General features: G+C 44.2%; 1 protein-coding gene across 1 annotated transcript in view; it reads right to left on the bottom strand.

The window, feature by feature from the left end:
* The window catches only part of ADIPOR1 (adiponectin receptor 1), a 386,081-nt gene that overhangs the window by 227,091 nt on the left and 134,831 nt on the right, over nt 1-24,159 (bottom strand). Inside the window, exons 2-3 of the mRNA XM_069633688.1 lie at nt 7,492-7,740; nt 3,324-3,449 (exon numbers count right to left, since the gene is read on the bottom strand). Coding sequence (XP_069489789.1) covers nt 3,324-3,449; nt 7,492-7,629 — 264 coding nt within the window. The 5' untranslated portion in view covers nt 7,630-7,740. The remainder of the gene's footprint in view (nt 1-3,323; nt 3,450-7,491; nt 7,741-24,159) is intronic.

Below are 24,159 nucleotides of genomic sequence, written 5' to 3'. Positions count from 1 at the left end.
GAGCTTGGGCCACAATAACTACCACACACTTGGGTTGAAGATTACAAATTGAAAATGTACTTCAATGGAGAACAATTTTGTTGACTATCAAAGATACAAAACACATTTACAAAACTAAATTAATCCCATGCCAAAAAAAAAAAAATAATAATAATCATACAGCAAGTTAGAGTCTAGATATTGGGAATGTGGGGCGATCCTATAGTCAGTATTTTGACATACTGACTAGTCAAATATTAGATCTTGAGTGTACCACACCAGTTCTAGGCCACATGGATACATTTGTTTGTGCCAAGTACTTTCATGTCTCAGTGACCGCGCTGATATTTTCTTAGAGAAAGCAGAAGCAGGCAAACTCTTTAGTTCCTAGTGAACATCTACTTCAGTGCTTCTACAGAGATCACCCCCCATATAGCGCCTTTACCAACAGGCTTGAATGGCAGACTGTGACAGATTGACTTTCAGGTAATTAGAGGGCAGCAGCAGACAGTACAATTATAATGCATACAAACATTCCAGTAGCAGTACTCTACTACTGGGCTGAGTACCATAAAAGTTTTTACTCGCCCGCTTAAAAAAAACGTAGTTCTGTGCTATACATTTAAATAATGCATCACCATTTTTTTCCTCTTTTTGAACTTTTCCCCTAATTGTATTAATGAAGTCGGACAAGTAACAGAATACATTAGGGCTAAAATAGATCAGTAGTAATACATTGAATTATTAGATCTGGACCCTGTAGAAGCTTGCACTCTAGGGAAAGATTTGTATTACAGTGCGAAGCAGTCATTCATCCTATTCTTTTTGGTTTATATTTTTAGCACATTACATTAGTAATGTAATCTAGGAACAGCATAGTTACAATGGAGTGGACAAAACCATTGTAAGAAATATGTTTAGCTCAATATTTAAATGTGTATAGATTTCAGTAATAAGTGAGCAAACAATTTTGCAGATATTACCATGTGTATTTCAATTTGTAACCTTAAAAGATGAAAGCCTTTTTCTGGTTTTACATTTGGTGCTCAGTTTCTTTCCATTTGCTGGGCATTATCTCATATTAAACAGTCGGCTCAGAAACTCCTACCCATCACCTAGAGTCCTAAATATTTTGAATCGAGATGGCAGGTGCATGGAAGCCTTGAGAATGTGCAGCTGAGAAATTGCTATCAAGACACCACTCTCAGATTTCTCAAAATTACTTAATCAGAGATAAGACATCACCCATCATGCGATGTAACAGATCAGGGACATCTGCTCGTTTTGTACTTTTTGCTGCATTGTTAATGGAAGGCAGGACCCTGCATACCCGTTCCCACACTCCTTGCCCTTCCGCCACTACCCTACAAACCAATGTTATACCTACCCAACAAGATAAATGAAGTAAAATGGCTGTTTCGACAAATGTGGTCGCACAGCTGTGACCAGGTGGGCTGGTCCCGATGCAACCTCCAACTGCCATGTCAGGGGATGAGTCTCCTGTGTACACTGACTAACTACCCATCCTCAACAGTGATTGCTATGCAACCACAAATATCCATCCCTCAATCTACAAAATGATGGAAGATGCTGCTCTACAGATCAAAGCTACATACTTACTGGGTAAAAGTATGAAGACAGAACAATTCTCTACACACGCCCTTTTGCAACTGAAAAGGCATCTGTGGTCTCAAAATAAATGCACTGTAACATTGTTATTTAAATAGAAGCCATTGCCACTAGCACCAACTCGTCCACATGTCATTTTATTGCTATATTTTGCTCACTTCTTCCTGTCAGAGGAAAATGATTTAGGTTGGTTGATAAAATGTTGTGGTAATGTTTTAATAAATTGGAAACAAAAGAAATCCTCAGCTGTAGCATTTTTAGAAAAGGGAAGTACAGTATAACTTTTAAAAAAGTATGCATTGCAACTAAAATGCATGTTTTAAAGTTTTCAGTTTCTAGATCTGAACATTTTAGAAACCCTCTTCAAATAATTAACTACAGTAGTGTAACTCCTTGTGGCATGAGCTACTGAAGCCACTGAGCTGAACAAACACAATGCAATGCAGCAGGTGGTATGAAGTGGCAGTCACCCGCGTGTCAGTTACTTGCTATTTTAAATTGGTTGCATTGGTCAGATTGTAGTTTGTTATAGAGAAGGATGAAGCTCATCTACAGCTCTATGCCAAAAGCATAGAGTATTCCTAAGAGTACAATCATGGTGACAACACATCTAAAAACACGTAACGAGCTACATGAGGCAATTCTGCAAAAACAAAAGATTGCGTCACTTTTGCTAGCAGAACAAGATTGAAGATTATTTCCCTGATCCTGACTAATCAATCAGTATTTCTATGGGACACAGAAACCCCCCAAAAAAATCAGTTTCCTCATGCTAACAGTGCATCAATAAGACGCTACACTTTAATGTGCCAAAACACCGCTGTAGTATCTTTAGAGCATCCAGGCTTGTATCAGAGATTCATACAAAACGCTATACCCCAAACCAGTAATTGAAACCAAGAAATGTCAAAGGAATAGAGCGAGAGAAAAAACAGAGCGCAAAACCCAAGATAGGCAGAAAAACTAAAACATAAAAAAGAAACCAAGTGGTCAACACATCAAAACAAGTGATGCAGCCTCCCTCCCCACACCCCGATAAAAATGTGCATTTAGAAAAAGAGGATTTCAAATGGTTACTGGCACACAAAGAAAGCACATTCCACGGATGGGGTGCAAAAAAACAGAAAGCGTTAAGGCCTTTATGCCATTGCATCCGAGAACAAAAGTTGGAGAAGGGCAACATCTTTACAGTGCCCTGCATTGCCACATGGTGAAAACAACCATTTGTAAACTGGCTTGCATTACATACAATTCATCTATACTAAAAGACAATTGACCTTACAGATATACTACCATTATTTTACTAGAATCTCCTACTGCAAACAAACAAGTACATGGACAGCAACTGGCCACCATTGCTGCACCAAAACTATGGAACAGCGTTCCAGTGGCACTACTCAGTGAGTGTAGGATTCAGTTTAGAACACCCAACAACAAAACCTTTAATTGGTTTCATTAACTTTTTCCTAGCAAATCAAAGCTGCGTAACACCAACTTCAGCCTCAACTGCACCATACGTATGTACCCTGAATCCTAACTATTCTATGAAAATCAAAACACAGCCAGCTCGTCCTATAAAAAAATTAATATGAATAAATCGTAACCAATAGGCTAGGCTGAACAATGTTCCCCTGTATGATTGCTTGGACACAGAGGGCTAAACTGAATGATTTTGCTACTCCTCCTAAATGGGAGTCGCTTTATCAATAACATACCTTGTACACAAACTCTTCCATCTTTTCCATAGCATGATGAGCCTGAAGTGGGAGGGTTAAGACTCGGACCTCCTCTTCCTCTTCCTCCTCTTCCTGTGCTGCGCTGCATGTCTGATCATCTTCTGCCTGCAGAGACAGCAAGAGCAATTCAGATTTTCCAGTTATTCTACAAGAATGACGACATTTCACAGCAGTAAAGAGAGAACAAGAGATGGGATTAAACCACAGCTAGGCAACTGAAAATATTTAACCACAAACTCCAATTAGGCTAGAATTACAACTACATATTTCATTCAAGTCTTACTGGGTTCAACTGTCTTTCAGATGTTTTTGGCACCACCATTATTGAATATTTCCCTTGCAGACATGCGAGTCATGGGACACTTTTTCTCCCCTTTTTCCCCCCCTCACCCCTTAAAAACTAGGCACAGTTTATTTAACATCACTAAACTTTGCTTTACTATTTTATTAGACTGATGTCTAATTTATTTACAGTGTTCCCTAGAAACCGTAACATCCTAAAGTCAGATTAAGTTTAGAAAATAAATCAGTCCAAAAACAAAATGATAGTTTTGGGAGGAAAATTAAAGAAATGTACTTGGGTACTGTGGCGGTGTGATGCTGGAAATGTGGGACACCTGGCGATGCGGCGCTTCCTGTATTTGGTTTGGTGAACAGACCCTTGAGATACCCTTATGGCACCCATGGGTGGGGGTATGACCCTGTACTCCTAGGTATATGTTTTTGGGCAGATGTGTGTGGCCCACAGAGCAGGGTAAAGGCTGGTGGCAGCTCTGTGCTGAATCGACCTCCATTTTGGGATGCCCAGGCCCCGTCACTGGAAGCAGTGGATTCCTGATAGGAAACAAGATGGCCCCTGTGGCCTCTTGCTTTCTATCGCCCGTTACCTTACTTTTCCCAAAGTACCGGGAAGCCCTGACTCTGTCCCTTCCCCCTGACTGGCTGTTGGGTGGAAGTTCCATTATATGGTGTTTCGGGGGGGGGGGCAGGGACTGGACTGGGAGTCCAGGACAGACTGGCTGGAGCCTTCCCAATGACTGTATGTTGTGGGTACGCCGTGGTGTGGGACCTGGGTGAATGGAGAGTGTGACGAATACGCATTCTGTGGTATGGGTGTCTAGTATCTGGTATTTGACACAATGACTGAGACAGCCTTGCCCAAAATTGGAACGAATGCAGTGTGTAGTGCTGAACAGCAGAGTGTTTGTCCGAATCCACATCCCGTGTTGCAAGTGTCTGGATGGAGAAGAATGTCCTGAATGCACTGTGTGCCTGATCGGCTGCCTGACTGCCTGAATGCCCTTCTGCTGATACCTGCAGACATCTTGGAGTCGCAAATGTAGGAGCCACCCTTATCCGAGGGGCCTGCCGGGTAGGGTGCTGCCCTGGGGTGTCCCTTATGACGGTGCAGAGCTCCAATCAGGTTGCGGGAGTGGAGCAGGAGGCCGACAAAGGGAAAGCAGGAGGCTATGGGGCTGCAGGGAGAGCAAGGTGCTGAGTGCGCTTCATGTGCTTTTTAAAAGCACTATTGCCAGCTGCTCTGTAACATTACTCACACCGCTAGGGAAATCACGAAAATGTCTCCAGAATTTGGGAATTGTCATATTTAGAGCCCAACAAAACCGTGGAAAAATTGCCATTAAAGTGAATTACTGCATGTGTTGTGCGGAAGAGGGCGATCCATTGAAAAACAGGTGGTGGTCCTTCAGAAGACCGCACCATGACCGTGGATGCCAGAGTGATAATCTTTTCAATTAGTCAGGATGTGTGATATCAGCATCAAGGCTCAGCCTTCATGGCACCATCAACAGGATCTCAGTCGCTCACAAGGCCATCAACAGCACCATTCGTTAGTCCCCACCTTCCTGAATAACCGCTCTTAACCGGTCAAGGGCGGCCACCTTCTTGCTCCTGCCACTGCCATTCATCCTCCTTGACACAGTCCAGGTTGCCCTCATGTTGCGTCTTAAAGATCTGACACCACCTTTACAATGCTACTCGGTTGGTCTCGATAGCCTCTGGACCAGAACGATGGATTCCCACTCAGCCATGGGCCTTCCCACCATTGAGTGCTGGCTGGACCAGAGAGGCCACCATCATTACCACTCCAAGAAGCTCTTGGTCCCACCGTCCGTGATGCTCACTGGTTCACATCTCCCCTCCAACACCGACCAACATTCTGAAACACCCTGGCAACCGTTGACCAAAACCCATGGTTTTACATGGAGCACGGCTTCAGCATGTGCACACAGGAAGTAGCGGTGCCCACCGGCTGAGGCTCCCAAGAAGACTCAACCTTACTATGCCCACTCCCTACACTTGGCCTTCATTAGCTTCCCTATCAGCAGCCTCTACTCTGCAATCCCTACCAGGGTGGATAAAAAGCGCAGGATTGGCCTTTCTGGATTGGCTCCCTGTTTGTGCAAGAATCAAGTTCTGCTTGACTACCACATTTCTGACTGCTACTTCAGGCCTAGCTCCCCAGATAGAGGTAAAAGCAGTGGTGCCGGCCGCAGGTCTCCCAGCACCCTGCGCGAAATGTGTGGGTGCACCCCCAGTCGTGCACACCCCCCCCCCCAATCCCCACCAGTTCCGGTCCATGCACACGTAAGTAGCCCAGAATAAAATGCCATGCCACAATAAAAAAAAAGCGAGGTTGGGTACATTAAAAGTCATGCCACAGTAAGAAAGGGCTAGACTTGCTGCCCCAAAATGCCAGTCTAGCCCAGTAATAACATATACCATGCTTGCTTTATGTCATTCTGACTTGTACCATGCACTGCTGCCATTTTGCATGGTCTGTTAATTCATATACTCTGTTGACAAGATAGCAGCAAGTTTGGATATGCTGGCTAGAGCCACCTTCTCGTTTAGCAATGAAGCAGAAAGGATTTTCATCAGCCAAAGTACATATTTCCAGATGCTTACCATCTGTCAGACATTCCTTTAGGGTGTTCAGTGCTTCACATGTCTCATGCAAGCCCAGCATTAATACACACACCATGTACAGGCACATCCGCACACAGCATCCCTTAGTCATTTACATGTCTCAAAATATTCAAGGGACTCGGTGAAGACCTGTAGATGGTTAGCCGCCAAGAAGATGGTTCAGTTAGTCATCGCCAGAGAGCCGCGACTTCGCATTTCCAGTCGACCCCCACTTTACACAATTTCACTATGCCATAGTGAAGAGTCAATTCTGAGCAAGCTGCAGTTAGAAAAACTATGCTTGTGCATCTCAAAGTAAAAAAAATGCTATGCCTATCCCTGCACGTGAACATAATGGAAATCAGTATCATGAGGCTTGGGCGCATTACCCCAGTCGTGGCAAAAGGAGGAACCTATAATGTGCCAAAAGTTTGTAGAGAGAACCTTTTATCATGGAAGGTGAAGGATCACGAAACGGAAGGGAAAGCTAGGCCCTAAGCATAGGGAACAATAAGTGCATTTCAAAACTGACTGATGGCGCCTACCTCCCCACTGTCTGGAGAGATTTCTGAAAACAAATTATAAAGCGAAAGACAAATTTGTTTCTGGAGAGATTTCTGAAAAAAAAATTATAAAAGGGAGAGACAAATGGGTTTCTTTTACAGGCTAGACCATACTTGGCAGATCGTTTAAAACGAGTGCATCAGTAACAGCCCCAATATTCATCAACCACTACTAGATGTCTCCCAATTCCCAGGTTTACATTTAAACTGCCAACGGGGTAAAGGGAGCTGCAAAACAATTGTAAACTTAATATATAGAACATTCAGGATACAGGGTGATCGAATGTTTGATTTTAAAAAATGTGCCCCATTCTCGTCTGGTGCACGCATACATGCTTCCAAGAGTCATTAAGGAGGTAAAGCCCTAAAGCTCAACTTTAATCTCGGAGCAATGCAGTCCTCAGTGATGCACAGGCTTCTTCTAGCAAGTGTGCAGCGGGGAAGATCAACTAGGATTGCTGCTGCTTTTAAGCAGAGAAAACCACTTCAATATCTCAGGGCTTTACACAGGAGACAATCTGCTGTTTGCTTGTCGGCTATGACCAATGGCTGCTTGCGAATGGCTTTGGGTAATTAAACGTTCACAAAGCTGCTTTTCATTTGATCCAGCTGTGCAGAACCCTTTTGTGGTCCATCAGACTGGAGGGTGTACTTACACTACTGGAGCTGGCAGTTGCTCGCTTCACTTCAAGGAGTGGTCCCAGCTCAGTCAGCTCCACGGCGTCCGCTTCGGCACGAACGTTGCTGGCAAGTTGGCTGTCTTGCCCACTCGATGATCCTTTCCGAGAAGACATCTGGAGGGAGCCCACAGTGCCTTTGTGGCCAGCTTGCTCGGAGGCCAAGGCTCTCCGGCGCCGTAGTTCACTGCAGGCTCGGGTCACAGAACTCTTGGTCTAAGTCATGTACTACAAATAAAAAGACATGAGAACGTATGAGATCTGTGATGCCCTCCATACAAATATCAATTCCAATAAAGAAATACAACAAAAACAGCAAAAAGGATACATTTTTAAAACCACAGTGGATTTGGCCAGCTAAAATATATTTTGAAATTAAGGACACACAAGAAAACCATACAACTACGACTCCTGTCTGTATAGTTCATTTGTTTAGCCCCATTCTCATAAATATTTCGGAATTAAAGTGGCTATACATACATGAGTCGTATGCAGAGCTCAAGTCATTTATAAAAAGATCGCCATCCACAACGGAAAGTGAAATCACAGGAAATAAACGTCCTAAAGTGAAATATGCAAATGTCATTCAATTTGTCCCCGCCCCCACCCAACTGAAGAATGTGCACGGGACAAATAAGCATGTCCCAAAAGAGTTTTCGTAGAGCGTTATTGGCGAAGTGTTAACGGTGTACACATTAAATAGGTGTCATATTGACATTCTGCATTAATCAAAATAAGGATTAGACTAGCAGGAGCCGAAAGCAGCACTTGGGAGCTTGGCATCTCTCAGTAAGCAGGAGCAACGCTTTGGTGAAGGAGCCCTTGTTTGGCATTTCCCCAATCTAACTACCATATCAAATGCAAAATAGAACTACGTCCATTATATACAACCAATTATGTTTTCAATGTCTCAGAAGTCTCCTAATGCTCCTTTATACACATTCCCAAAAAACAGAATGAATGTCAGTTATGTTAGCATAGTACCAGTTGGGCCTGTGGAGTCCATCGTAGCTCCTGGCAGCTGTCGATGTCAAGTCAACCAGGCTCTAAGCTAAGTTGCTCCCAGTTATTTTGAACACTGAATTCTGCTATATAGGACATTTTACAGCATCCGAAAAGAATGTCAAGTGGTCTTTTGGCTAAGTATCTAGCCTCACACTGACGCGACCTTGGTTCACTTCACGGCCGCACCACCGTTTACTTGAAATGGTCCCAGATGAAAAATGTGGGCCGACGCCCTTCACCCGCTTGGTCCCTCGACTTGTGCCTGGTCGTATAGCAAAATGAACGGATTTCATATTATAACTTTTCTGATACCTGGTGTAGCCTATTCAGGTCCGTCTGTCCCCCACCTTACATTACTCAAGACTCGCACGTGGCAGAGTTCTAAACATAGATCATGAACAGAGCAATGCCACGACTCTATATAGCCCAATTACTCTTCCCCGACGCCAGCCTTTCTCTCTATTCCATTTACCACCCCTTCCCTAATTTTCTTACAGGGAAACCTGCAAAGACAGCCAAAATTACAGAAATGCTCTATACAAAACCACTTTACATCACAAAACTTAACAAATGGAGTGCAATTTTTTTTTTTTTTTTTTTAAAAACAAACTTGTTATGAAAGTGTTGGGTATAGAAAGTTTTTTACCGCTGAGATCGCCACAGGGCTTTTTATATTCGAGTATTTTACTACCACATTCGTTTAAGATGGGAGTTAAAAAATAAAAAATAAATCTTATTCCTCAATCGGGTTATTTTTTTGCTGAGTAAATATTAACTCTAAATGTATTGATTTGTAATCCACACTTCTTGACACCGAGTTGTTCAGGCAAATTAAAAGAAGTTAGCCATAAAGTTCCTCTCCAGCTCAGGCAGTAATGTTAGAGTTCCTTCCCGCGTCATTGCTTTGATCTGTACATGTCTGTGGTACTGTGTGGGTGGAAGCAAGGCAAAGGCTTCCACACACTCATTTGGTCGTTTTATGTTGGCAATCTCTTTACACCCTATACATTTTTAGTGGCATTTGCCTGTTTTTAGGCATTAAGGTGGCTAGTGGGCCACTTAAATATGTAGGGCTGGGTAGTGCCTGCCTACCTTTTGCCGTGAATTCGGGACTTTATTTTTTCTCCCAGCCAGGATTAACCCTAAGCCCGACAGACAGTGGCACCGTTTGTGTGCTCTGCTTTAAGAGCCCTTAGTGCAAAGGCACCTCAGAGTGCCAGAGAGGGAGGCTAGGCTGGTAGCAAGCTTTAGGTCTTTGTGTAAAACGTTTCCACTTTGTGGAAACCAATTTCAATGGTCGAGGACATTTTGACATCCTCCTAAATTTCACAAAATAGAGGATGGATTGGTTTTTCTCTTATATGTGAAGGTGTTTTTTCATCTTCGAACAAAAGATGCCTGTATCCCAGAACTGTGAGTCGGTCGGCCTGAAACCATTTGACTGCCATTTACAGTTGCCTGTCTGGGACTGTATGAGGGCCCTTCCCAGAGTGAAGTGCATGGTTGTGTTTGGAAGAATGGTCAGCTGACAACAGCGTTGGAAAAATGCTCCGAGGGGCAAAAAATGAAAAGATTTCCCCCTCCCCTTACCTACTAACATGGTCTACTGCTGGAATTCTGAACCAGACTCCTTCAGGGCCTGCTGCTCTAGGATGGACTCAGTTCTGCGTCAGCCTACTTTGACATGCCACTGAATCGGACAGTGAAGCCGAGTACCGGAAGGAACAGACTGTGGTGCTCCCTCCCCCTGATCTTGTTGGAATAACTGGATCACAGCTCTTGCTTGATTGTTGGGTCTTCCTTTCTCTTCAATGCAAGGGAAGATGAGTTGGGTCTAGTCTTGCCTGCTTGTATGTGGGTGAATGGAACCCAGAGTAGCTGTGCTGTCCTTTGTCCCGCATTAGCACTACCAAAGTATCCTCCTGGTTCTCATTTTGTGGCTGGTGTGACTAGGCAAGCAGATTTCCGTACTACCCTTGTGCCTTTTCCAAGCCAACACCAGATAGATTCACAAGTGGAATTCTATGCTTCAGAACGATGGAGGAATCCTACATCAGTAACATGCAGCTGCTTTGCCTTGAAGCCCCTTTGTCTCAGAACCTCAACCTGGGAACCACTGAATCATCAATCCCCATTCCTAAAGGTCTTGTGGTCTCTCCTGCACCATGTGCCGTTTCGGGAACCTGAGGTGGTTGCCAATCAACGAACGCAGTGATGTCTATAAACCGCAAACCCTCCTGCTGCAGAACTGCTTTTTGGACACAGGGTATTGCTCAGAGTGCCGAGTCCTGCTGGCAAGTCCTTTTTTTCATTTGAATCTTCATCTCTGGATCCCCTCACCACAACACCAAGGATCTTCTGTAGCTTGTACGGTAACAGAACAAAACAAAACCTTTGAAACATCCATGTGTACTTGTCACGTGCTTGAGTTGTAAAGTTTTGTCTATTTTTTTACTTGACGTACTAAGGTGTGCTAGGATCATGGGACAAAATAAGTTGCAAGCTACTAGCCAGCCATAAAAAGGTCACTCACCACCTCAGACAAACACACCATTTCTTACTTACCAAGAGTCCACTTTCATTTGCCAATGGTTAGAGGCAAGTGTGAATCGTGTGCCCTGTGTAAGGTGGTTTACAACATGCCATTGAAATAATTCACCTCCAGTAGCAACTGAGTGGAGGAACATCCCCCCCCTTTGCTTTTATTTCCCATCAATGTTTTAAACATGTATTTTCAACTAAATACCACTCAAGATAATGGATGTGAGGCAGGTCAGCATGTGCATGAAACTCCTGGCTAGTTACTTTTTGATCCGTTCACTTAAACAATATTTGGCGGCACGTTGGCCCATTGGGAAATGTCTTTAAATGTAATGTAGCAAGTGCACATTATGAGCCATGTTAAATGCTGTGGTGTGGAGCAGTAGGAATATTTCTACAACTCCAAATTAGTTCAATCATCGCTAAATCATTACTATTTAATTGCAAATGTCCTCTATGCCTGAACTACCTCTGTTGTGCACCTACTCAGCCCTCTCTCTTTCATCGTTAGAAGAGACCAGAAACAAGAACAGAGGCGTGTACGTGATGGGAAGTCAAGGGAGTGCGAGGGAGCATCAAAGGTGGGGGTGCACTTCAATTTGTTGCTGGCTGCCTCTTTGCCTCTGCCTTATCCACATCTGCAGCGGTGAGACTAGAGGATTGTGACAGCAATTGGAAAGTGTGACCTCAAGCTCCATGAGTGACCACTTTTGAATGAAGGGGTTACAGAAGCACCAGGCAAGAACTAGGCTCAGATGAAACCAGCAAGTCAGTTAAAAGTAGCTGGGTGTGCGAGTGTGTGACGACGAAACGATAGATCCAGGCAAGCATCTCATTTTATAAAAACATTCGGTCCTCAATGGGCAGAATGTTCTAAAACTGTATAAACTTCTTGTCGCAGTCTAAACTACTCATTAAATAACTCTTCCTTTGTATGCCCTAAATCTGTAGCATGGATTTTATATTGATGAGTAGGCAAACTGTAAAGCTACCTCATCAATGAATTGATCAATCCGTTCAGATGTTATAAATCTTCATATTGGTCAGACTATTTCAAGAATGGCCAAAGCACTATATCCGCATAGTACTAGACTGCACCGCCACAAGTTATACGCTATTCACAGGCGCATTAGTCCCTTTTTTTTCTTTGATCGCTCTTCACTGACGCTACTACAGGCATGCAAACCATGAAAAAACTATCCTCCACTCCCCTTACCTTTACAAAACTTTCATGATTATTAACTCAAATACTCCTTCTCCGAGGCAATTTTCCATTCCTCTGCAGACCAAGGTCTGGATACGACGGGGGGGGGGGGGGGTGGGGAGCATAATAAGCAGGAGTTACTGATAGCATTCTATGCTCAAATTCAAATCCGGAGGCTGCTCGAATCAGTATATGTCGTTCATATGTGAAAACATATTAATGTCGGGTGAATGTTAGGAAAATTGAAATTAGCGCTAAGCCCGGTCTGCATCATGCACTTGTTGATTCAAGTATACAACTTTTTTTTTCCACAGACATTGGTCAAAAACCAAAATCTGTGGTCATTCTTAAGATCTCAAAATGTGTTTTGATTTCATGCAAGGCAGACTGGTACCCTTTAGTTGCGTTCTTTGTTCCCTTCCTCATAGGAGTATTTCGAAAGAGTACATTAGGAGTGTACCAGACTCTGCAGCTTGGAATAACCAGTCAGAAAATAATGTATTTCTAGGTTGCGACAATGCGCTCTCCTCTGAAAAAACAAGTTTAACATTTTTATGACTAAAATATACTGAAAGTGGTCAGTGGAAATTAACATTGTAAACTGCCTCTTATAATTTCGTATTGTGTGTAAGGGTATATAGACTTTCCATCGAGAATCTATTCATCCAAGTCATTTCCATCGAATTTTATTAATTGAAAATACTTTCCTTCGAAATGCATTTTCATTAAACAAAATTCGATGGATTTTTTAAATTTAAGAATTAGGGTTAGTGTAAGGGATAGGGCAGGGGTTAGAATTGGGTTGGGGGAAGGGAGAACCCTCCCCACCTCCCCCCCCCCCCCCCCCAACTAAAACATTTAAAAAAAATGAAACGTTACATAAAGCTGGCCAGTGCCGAAATACTTTGAAGATTTCAGCACTGGACAGCTACATGTAACGTTTTAATCTGAAAAATAAATGCATCGAAATATTATCATTTAAAAGTACATATCCATTGAAACTTGTCCATTCCTATATTCGATGGACAAGTTTCAATGGATATGTACCTTTATATGTTAAAGATAGCATTTCGATGGAATAGAAAGACCATAAACCATTAAACAGCTTTTTTGTTAAGCGGCTGGCTTTTGCAACACATTTTAAAACAGTTGTGCATCACGCCCCCTTTCAAATTATCTTTTTTCGTTTTCTGCAATTAGTATGTGCTTATAGGCCAAAGCTATTTGCTTAATGGATGGGATTGAAGAGTGATAATCTGTTGAACGCGTTTGGATTTTAACCCAACCGCTGACCGCCCATGCCCATGTTAGTCCCTAGGGCCATTCTAGGCCAGTATCTACCTGCACCAAATTTTATTTTTGAAATGTGTTTATTAAATAAAGTGCAGCATGATTGTTATTACTTCAGTTCCACATGGATACATGCTCATAAATTCGCATCAAGTAAGTGTAATATGGTGTTCATCGTGTCATATCACATACCTTATAAACAATCTTCTTAACAAACACAACAAAATGAGCTTGGATACTCATGTTCCTTTAGGTTAGGGAGGAGCAGCGCACCCAGCAGCGTCAAGTGCTCAGAGGTCTTCCACAAGAGCAGTCCAAATGGGAGAATCCAAACCAGTACAGACGTCTCTACATTTCATACAGCCACTTATATAATAATCGCATCATTGTTCAAGGTGGTTTATGATCCGAAGGATAAAACATTGCTGTGTTGGACTTTCCCAAGCATCAAATGTAGCAGCTAGCTCATCCTCTCCTCGTGTGCTGCACCAACACATGCTTTTATCTCAGCCAGACACCAGCACTCAAATTCTTTATGCCACAGTTCATATCGGTGCCCATTCTTATTTTTCCACGACATGCGAGGTCCATAAACTCAATTACATGTCTATTTGCTCGGCCTAGAATACATTCCCAAGACACACTCTTAATGGGTTCCATTCCAACCGGACGATCCCCGCTTTCATGCATGGCAGTTCTATACGGCACCAAAAGGTTCGCACCAGAGTACATTTCCAAAGCATATGCATTAAGTCTGCTCTGTCGCCATTACACCATGGACAGTTTGGGGTTTCCCGTGTGCTAAATCTGGAAACTCTGCTGGGAGTCATGTATGTACAGTGTAGCACATTAAGTTGGATAAGCTTAACCCGTGCATTCCGGGATGCATTTTTGATAAAGATCAGAGCCTGTTCCCATTGTGCCTCTGAACTTTAACCCCACGTCGACCTCCCATTTTCCCTTCAATCGTTAATTATTTGTATTAACCATGCCGAATAGACATCTGTAGATCCGGGTCACTGGCCTCCGGCCATCTTTCAGATTATACATTAAGGCTAAGAATAGCATCTTGTTCAGCAGGCCACACCTCCCACGTATGCTTAGCCATTTCATCACACTATTATCTTCGGAATTGGCATCCAGGTAGGCCCTTCCTTTGTACCAGGCTTTCTAAATCACGAAAACATCCCATTGTAGAACATGTCTCCACCCCCCCCCTGCATCGCACCCCCCAGGTGCAGATGCCAAATGTTTCCCACCGTTTGGCGACCTTCAGTTCCTCCAAACTAGCGCAAACATCTGCCACAATAGGGACGTTCCGGGAGTACAAGTGTAACAAGTGCATCATTTTTAGTGTTCTAGTCCAAATCTGCCTACCCAGTTCCATCATCAGGGCTTGGGAGCCCATGCAGCATCTAGTAACCCACAGGATCTCCAAGTCGGGCTGGCCTCGCTGCCGTCTGAAAGAGTCTAGTCCCAGGAGGAATGTCATCTGACAACCACATTGTCACAAAGTGGAGCTGGGCGGCCAGGTAGTAAAGTTTTAAATTAGGTAGCTGTATGCCATTTTGGTATGGTAAATATAAAGTTTTAAGTGCAATTCAATGTCGTCCCACCCCCCACAGGAAATCCCCAAGAGTGGTTTCCAAAGCTCAGAAGAGCTTTGATGTTGTATAATACTGCACATTTGTAAATGCATACAGTAGTCTTGGGAGGATAATCTTAATTATAGAGACCCTTCCCATAACCGAGAGTGTTAAGCCAGACCAAAATGTTATGAATTTTTTTATTCCGTACACCGCCTAAACTGTATTATATATGCGAGTATCATGCGGTTCATGTGCAATCCGTACACCTAGGTATTTAAATGTTATTCCAACCCCAGATCTGGTAGGTCTGCCGTATCCTTTCGTCAAAACCCCGCCAGAGGAAATAGGCAATACTTGGGTCTACTGAATGAGATCCCAGATATTTTCACAAAACAATGTAAGACATCAAGTAGGATAGGAAGGTTGTGTGCCGGCTAGCACAAATACAGCAGGACATCAGCATATGATATATGGTTCCTAGTCCCTCCAATGCTTATACCAGCCTCCCGATACTCCTGCCCCAAATATGCAGCCAGAGGCTCCAGCACCAAAATAAACATCGGGGCGAGCAGGCACCCCTGACAGGTTCCCCTTTGTATATCCCATTTGCTCGAAATCAGATCTCCCTGACTACACGGACAAGACGGAAGTCCTTTTCTTCCCTCCGAAAACACTTTCCCCTCCCCCCCCCTGCTTTCATCCACGTTTCCCCTTCCAATCTCCCCATCTCCACCCATGCTCGCAATCTTGGTCTCTACATTTACTCCTCCCTCTCTTTCTCCAACCACAGCTCTCTCACCGCTCGTGCCTTTCGGCACCACCTCTTCAACATCCGCAAGATCTGCTCATCACTCACCTTCCACGCTTCTAAACTCTTAATCTCCTCCCTTATTTTCTCCAGCCTCTTCTACTGCTCTTCTCTCCTCTTCGGACTCCCTGTCTCTCATCTGACTCCCCTAAAATCCATCTACCACTCCTCTATCCATACTCTGTCTTCTTAGCCCTCGAGATTCTATTTCCACCTCACTCTCTCAACTTGGCCGACTTCCTCTCAACTAAAATTTCAATTCCTCTGTGTTGTCTTGAAATCTCTCCATGATCTCGCGCCCCCCATCTCTCTTCCCTCCTCTCATTTTACTCTCCCTCCACACACCTGATCTCTACTTGCTCACTGTACCCCCAGCCCCATCTGCCTCCTCACTCTTCCGTTCCTTTCAACGCGTGCCCCCCCCTTCATTGGAACTCCCTACATTTCTATCCGTTCCACCCCTACCTACTCATCCTTCCGCTCCTACTTGAAAGCCCTTCTCCACTCTCCCCCCCCAACTTTCCTTCCCTACCTTCTCTCCCCCCCTCATCCCCCCTCCCCAACTCCACTGCCCCCCTTCCGATTCCCTCCCTCCCTCCCTCTTCTTCCCGCTCATCTCAAATCAGATCAGACATTCATTGAAACCTTCCTTACCTACCTCCCCTCCCCAGTAAATTGTTTAACATATTGCATCACTGGTTTATTTCATGATTGTAAATATACCTTTCATTATTGTACCTTGTTATACTGTAAAGCGCTTTGTATTAAAGCGCTATATAAACTTAAACACTGTGGCTACAGGGCGAGTGTACAATAAATAGTTTGACCCAACGGATAAAGGTTTCCCCAAACCCAAAGCCTCTCAGTGCTCCGTACATCTACTCCCAATACACTGAATCAAAGGCCTTAATAGCATCAAGTGATGCAACCAGCAGGTCGGCAGGTTGCAAGTTGGTCTGGTCTATAACATGCTGTAATCTCTGTAAATGTATGGCAGTGCTACGGCCAGGAACAAACCCAGTCTTGTCAATATGTACTAAGGAAGTTATTGCATTGCGTAGGTGGCCAGCCAATATAGTAGTGAGTATTTTAACATAATTTAGCATGGCGAGGGGAGCGGTAGGAGTGGCATCTCTATAGATTTTCCTGATTTAGGGATGGGTATCACCAGTGTTTGCCTCATGCTAGCCAGGAGTATGCCTTTTTCAAACAATTCTTCATAAACCTTCAATAGTGTTGGCATCAACGTAGAGCTACAAGTCTTATAAAACTCAGCCGGGAGTCCATCACTCCCCAGAGTTTTACCCTTGGAGTGTGCTTATCACTTCCACTAATTCTTCTAGGGAAACCGGACAATCCAAAGCTAACACCTGATCGCCAGTGAGTCGTTTTAGTCGACTCTGCCTAAGCACCATCAATTTCATATTGACATATCTGTGCGTCATGTTTATACAATCGAGCATAAAACGCTATAAATATATTAATAGCTGTCTGGGACCGCCCTGGGCCCAAAGAAAAAAGGACTTAGGCTAATTAGCCACCGGTGTGGGCCGCACACCTGTAATTCCCAAGAGGGGATAAATATCTTGTCTCATATTTGAAAAAAAAAAGTAAAAACGATTTAAATAGTGTTTGATGAATTCATTTATTCATGAAGTTTTAAACTGCTTGATGCTAACAATTGGTTAAACGTCACCAATTTGTTAATTACTGCTTTGTTGGCAAATGAAACCCTATGGCTAATGCATTTCGGAAAATGTAATTTCCTTCTTCAGAGCAGGGTAAATCTACACAGGTTTACTGTTAGAGTATTCTTCAAACATAATATAATGGCAATTTATGTTGCAATTGGCACAATGAAATAACAGGTTACCCACAAGTAACACATAATACATATAACACACAGAGAGAGAAAACCTGTATATCAATTAGTGACATGGATAAAAGTAACTGCTTGTTTGTGCAATATAATTTTACTTAGTCATTATTCACCCAGGATTTCGTGGTGAAGCATAGGCAATATTGTGGAGATACATAAATATTATTGCGATTTCCCTTTCTGATTGTCATTCTGTAATGCTCCGCGCTTCAATAATGAAAATTGCTCAATAATACAGTAGTGGTTATTACATACAACTCGTTGGATGGTGCCAGATATATCACCCTCCTTCACCCTGTGAAGGCACTGACCTGCATCTTCGTGACTACCCTGCTATCTATCAGCGGTAGCAGACGTTGTCGAATGCGTTCGTGGAACGCTGCAAAAGTAAATAAAGTAGTGTGGTTCATGGGTCTGTTTATCGTCATCTAGGGCAATACTGCTCTTGTCATATCTCTACTGATTCAATCATCGTGCTTACCTTAAAAGCGCACAGTGTGTTAGTGTAATCTCTGTGGCGTTCGGAGCTGCTGTGGAGCTCGGACGCTGCAAGAAAGTGAAACCGTTGTCTTGGTAACATTTGTAAAATGGCCGCTCGTGGACGAGCATATCGGCCATTCTAGTATGGGCAAATACAATAGGCTATATGAAGCCAGCTTTGGTCTGTCAAGATTCACCGTTTAGCGTTAGGTTATTGAAGCGGATACTTAGTGATCCATCATTTCATTATAAAAATCAATGAAAATAAAAAAAAATGTAAGAATATAGAATCGCATGTCTCGTGTCTGCAGTGTTTCAGATTGAACAATAAATTACTGGTATTGAAAAAAAGGGTGGAAAGAAATTAAACAGTCCGTCATCGTGATGCATTCTGCTAAATGTGTAAAGTATGATGTCATCTAATTCCCCACGGGGATATTTCTTTTATATTAATACGCATCGCTGTCAAAGATGCTCACTGGGCCATGGGCCCCACATTCATCGTATAACAGCGCAGTCATGATTTTTCGGTGTTCAGGTTTGCACAGCCATGTTAATAGCCTTCCAGATTTGTCCCCCTCGGCATGTGTCAGCCTACCTAAGCTTGGGCGCATTGCAAGCGCAGTTCAGCAAATTCTCTCTGGTGGTCGTCTGTGAGGGGACCGGGCCTCCAATTTAGTGATCTCATTTTCCATGGTCCCCAAGTCCACCCTTAGTTATCTACGGATACCACCTGTGCTTGCTATAATCGCTCCTCAAGCCACTACCTTCATAGACCCCCCCACCAAATGGTGCCCCAGCTGTCAAACGCTGCCAATGTGAGTCTCCAGGTAACATTTTGTTATAGAGTCTCTCGAAAGGGACCATCCCGAAGGGTGTCTACAGGCATGTGCCACGTGGGGATGGGAGACCTAGGTTTCCCCGTTTCCCATGTGGTTAACAGTGGGGAGTGATCTGACACATTGCATCCTTGCCATCTTTAACAATATTAAAAAATCCATTCCTTTCATCAACATCTGGGATGTGCTCAGCAGCCATAGCCACCACCTCCCACAACATGTATGTAAATGTGGACAATGCACACGTAGCATTGATGGATTTTAAAGCCATACTACTGGCTGAGAAAAATAAAGATGCAGAGTGTTAAACCTCTGATCATCCCTATAAGGGGGAATTGTAAGATAGGCAGCTGCCCTTGATGAAGTGGCAGCCGGCACCACTAGACTCTCTGGAGATGGGTGTTTTGATAAGAATTCTGAGTTAATGCTTGAAAGCCTGCATTTCCTGGTAAAATCCTTATTAACTGCAGGATTTTCCCAATTTGCCAAGACCCTGCTCTTCAGAGCAGAATGAAAAGGGAGAGCATGCTCTTTAGGGGTGCCCTTGTCGAGAATATCTGTCAGGTCGTCCTGTTCATAGACCATAGCCGGCTTCCCCCAGCCCACATGCTCAATCTTGCCCCTGACTGCCCTGTAGGAAGCATCTGCATGTGCAGAAGGCTCTGCGCTGGCAAAAATCCACCTTGGTAGACTTATCTAGCCAACTAGCTTCTTTCAGGGAGTCCAACAGATGAACAAGTTACTTACCCCCTGGTAACGTTCTTTCGACTGGATGCTCCTCCAAGAAAGGCTTACAAGAAAGCCTGTAACTCACTCAGCCTGCGGGCTGATGTTAAAGCCACTAGTAGGACTGTTTAACGGAAGGAGCCTTAGAGGACATTAATGTAATGGCTCGAATGGAATTCATTTGAGAAATGTTAACGCCACATTTAAATCCCAAACAGGCACATGAAATGGGACTGGAGGGTACACATTAGTGATACCCTTTAGAAATTGCACAATCAAGGGTATCTTGAAGTAAGAGACCTCTTCTGAGGAGCGCTTAAAAATGGAAAGCGCAGCCAGGTATCCTTTTATCGTTCCAATCTGGAGCCCCAGATTGGCTAAATGCAACAGGAAAGAAAGCACCATATGACTCGTGAAATAAACATGCCGGCTTAGTATAACACTGTTGAATCACCTAAATAAACAAAAAACTAAAGTAGAGCAGCTTACTACTATTCAACAATTAAACAGTATTTATAAAAAACCTAAATGTACATTTCAACATATTAATATAGATTCAACATGAAATAAAGAGGAAGAACACATCCAGTGTGATTTGAAACAATATTAGTTCCAAAAGGGATCTGTCTGTTTCCAAAGCAGAAAGTACTGCTAAATTGGCTGACTGTCTCTGGCTAATAAGTAAAGTTGAGCCATCATCTTGTTCAATTCAACACAGGAAATACCAACTGCAACGTATTATGAACATCAATACATCATTACATAGAATCCTAATTAGACTTTAATAGGCATGAATAAATCATTCCAAAGAATCCTGGTTCGAAGATGCCAGTTTAAGGCTGATGTAGAGGAATGGATCTACATTCTTATCCTTGCACCAATTACTGAACTTATTCCAACGACACTGTTACAAGGATTTGGTTGCTGGCCTTCTGACCGAAAGCAAAATCCATTACGTCTTCTTGGAGGTCCCAATCCTTATATCTCAGCCTCTCAGACACCATGCGTGAAGGCCGAGTGTCTTGACCTCTGGATGGAGAACACAACCTTCCTCTTGAGAAAGAAGAACCTCTCTTTGAGGAAGACGTTTTGGGAGGGCAGATGGACATGTTTAGAAGGTCTGGGTACCACGTCGTCCTGGCCCAATCCGGAGCAATTATGACCATGGATTTTCCAAACTTTCTCAACCTCCTGATTACACAAGGAATGACTGGGACTGGAGGAAACCCGTACAGGAGTGGAAATTCCCAGTGTACTACGAACGCGTCCCCTAGAGCTCCTCTTGGAGATGATTCCCTTGAGCAATACTGCTCGCACTGCCAATTGACTTTGGTCGCAGACAGATCCACTTGAGGGGTTCCCCAAAGGGTGAAGATCCCTTGAAGGACTTCCTGAGCAAGTGCCCACTCGCCGGAGACTGTGCTCTGCCTGCTCAGAGCGTCCGCCACCGTGTTCTGCTCTCCGGCTAGGTGAACTGCTGATAGAGAGATTCCTTCTTAAATTGCCCAGAACCAGAGCTGCATTGCCTCTCTGCACAGTTGTAGTGAACCTAGACCTCTCTCTTGTTGAGATAGTACGTGGCCACTGTGATGTCCATCATTATTAGGACATTCTTTCCCGTACAGAGGGCACAAAGGCCTTCAGCACTAGTCCGATTGCCCTCGGCTCCAAAAGATTGATGTGTAGTTTGGACTCTGATGAAGACCAACGATTATCAGTTTGTTGGTATGGGCTCCTCACCCTGCGAGTGAGGCGTCCCATCACAACTGTCATCTCTGGACATGGTTGCCAAAAAGATTCTCCCTTGAGAATATTGTCCCTGCAAGCCCACCATAGAAGGTCCTGAGCAACTCTGCTTGGAACTTGCAGTAGATCTGACCTATTCACTGAAAATTGGGACCACCGAGTCCTGAGGGCCCATTGAAGGGATCTCATTCTCAATCAGGCTTCTGGCACCAGAAAAATGCAGGATGCCATGAGGCCGAGCAACCTCAGAAAATTGAAGGGCGGCAGATGTTGGGCATTTTGGAACTTTGTTACCATCTGCAGAATGTGTTGGGCTCTCACCTTGGGTGGCAAGGCTTTCCCTGAGGAAGTATCCAAGACTGTACCGATAAATTGGAGTCTTCGGAATGGTATCATGGGACTTCTTGTAATTGAGGGGGAAGCCCAGTCTGTGTAGGGAGTGGCAGGTGGAGGTTCCTGGGCCTGTGTGGGTGAGCGAGCCCTGATCGACCAATCGGCTAGGTAGAGGTAGACGTGAATCCCCCCCAAACCCCCTCTCTTGAAACTCGCTGCCACTACCGCCATCAGTTTGGTCAACACCCTCGGGCGGAGGTTAGAAGGAATGGCAGAACTCAAAACTGATCATGAGAACCGCCAACCGCAAACCTCAGGTACTTTCTGTGCTTGAGATGGATTGGCACATGAAAGTAAGCCTCCTGAAGGTCCAATGATACCAACCAGACTTGGAGTTGGAGAGCCTGAAGGATCTGAGACAGGGTTGCCATCTTGAACTTGTTCTTCCTGAGGAATTTGTTCAAATTTCTTAACTCCAAATTGGGTCTCAATCCTCTGTCCTTCCTGGAAATGAGAAAGTAGGGGGAATACCAACCCTTGTTCCTCTCCTCTACATGCACATGCTCTATTGCACCTTTCTCTAGCACGGTTATAATTGCCTGCACAAGGAGCAGATCCGGAATTTTGACAGTTGTATCCCGTGGATGATCTTGAGGCCTTTTTTGAAAAGGCAGTATCCCTGGGCTACTGTTTCCAGTGCCCAAGCATCTGCAGTAATGCCCCGCCATTCGTTCAGATGCTGAGAGATTCTGCCTCCCACCGGGGTTTTGAGAGTCAAGGCCTCAGAGAGGCTTAGAGGAGGCTGCAGCAGTGGCTGAGGGTAAAGATGCAGCTGCTGGAGCCGATTTAGCACCCCTTCGTCGTCCACCATGAGGGAATCTTTTCTGTCCCCTTTGTCCAGCCTGTCCTCTTCACTTTCCAAATGAGAAATAGAAACGAAAAGGACGGCACCTCCAGGAAGAGGAGCCTGAATAGGGTTGTTGTTGAGGTTAAAGTAGGGAGGCACTAAGTGATTTAGCTGCTGCCTTGGAGGTCTGCAGCATCTCCATACTCCTCCGCCTTGCTGCCGAACAACCTCAAGCCGTCAAAGGGCATATGGAGTAGTCTGGCCTGCACATCCGGTGCAAAACCAGAATTCTTTGAACCACCATCTGCGTAGTATGGTGCTAGAAGCCATGGACCTGCTGATACTGTCAGCAGTGTCCAGTCCTGACTGGAGACACTCACCCATTGCCTCCTTTCCATCCTTCCGGAATGTGCTCAGCCGCTATGCTAATACAGTCCCACAAGGTGTAAGTAAATCTTGAAAGGGTACAAGTAACATTGGCAGCCTTCAAGGCCATACTGCCCGATGTGAAGATTTTACAAGCCCAGGCATCAACCCTCTTGTCTCTACTAGGGGGAATAGAGGAGTAAGCAGACTGTCTGAACCAACAAGCTTTCAGGTGTAGGGTGCTTGGTCAAATAGTCCGGATCAATACTAGAAGGCCTATATTTTCTGGCAAAGTCCCGGTTTACAGCAGGTCCAGATTCTGGAGTTTCCCAGTTTGTCATGACCTTCCTCTGAAGGGCTGCATGAAGAAGGTAATACTGGGTCCTTCCGAGGGCCTTGATTCAGGATTTCCATCATATCACTTTGTTCATAGGCAGGAGAAATCATGCTCCAGCCCATGTACTCAATGACACGATTCATGAGGTTCCTGTATGCAGAATCTGCTTGTTCAGCCGGATAAGGTCTGCCAAATTCCAGCTCTGGCGAAGTGTCTATACAACTAGCCGACTGGAGGCAATCATAAAGATCAGTTATCCTGGATTCCTGATTAATAAGCTCCTCAGGAACATTTTGCGTGCCACAACACAAACCAAAAGGGGGTGAGGGGGAATCCTCTTCGGAGGCCTGCTCTTCCTCATAAATTGAGGCCATAGACTTTTATAAACCTTCTCTGCACTGGGCAGAGGTGTTGAAATGGTCGAAGTGACCATCGAAGGCGCTGATACTGGTTTCAACAAAGATGTTGATGACACTAATGGCATTGACGCTGGCTTTGCCAATGGGGATGATGGCGCCTTAGACAATGGCACCAATGAAACCTTCAACAACGGTGTATACTAAGGTTTCAATACTAGTGCCATTTTGCTTGGCGTTGCTTTCGATTTATGAGTCGACAGGCTTGACTCAGTCGATGATTTGCCCTATTTCGGAGGTA

The sequence above is a fragment of the Ambystoma mexicanum genome, chromosome 13 (genome assembly GCF_040938575.1).
Source record: "Ambystoma mexicanum isolate Mex_15411 chromosome 13, UKY_AmexF1_1, whole genome shotgun sequence".
In the NCBI taxonomy this organism is placed as follows: Eukaryota; Metazoa; Chordata; class Amphibia; order Caudata; family Ambystomatidae; genus Ambystoma; species Ambystoma mexicanum.
This window is presented reverse-complemented; position numbering and strand designations above follow the sequence as displayed.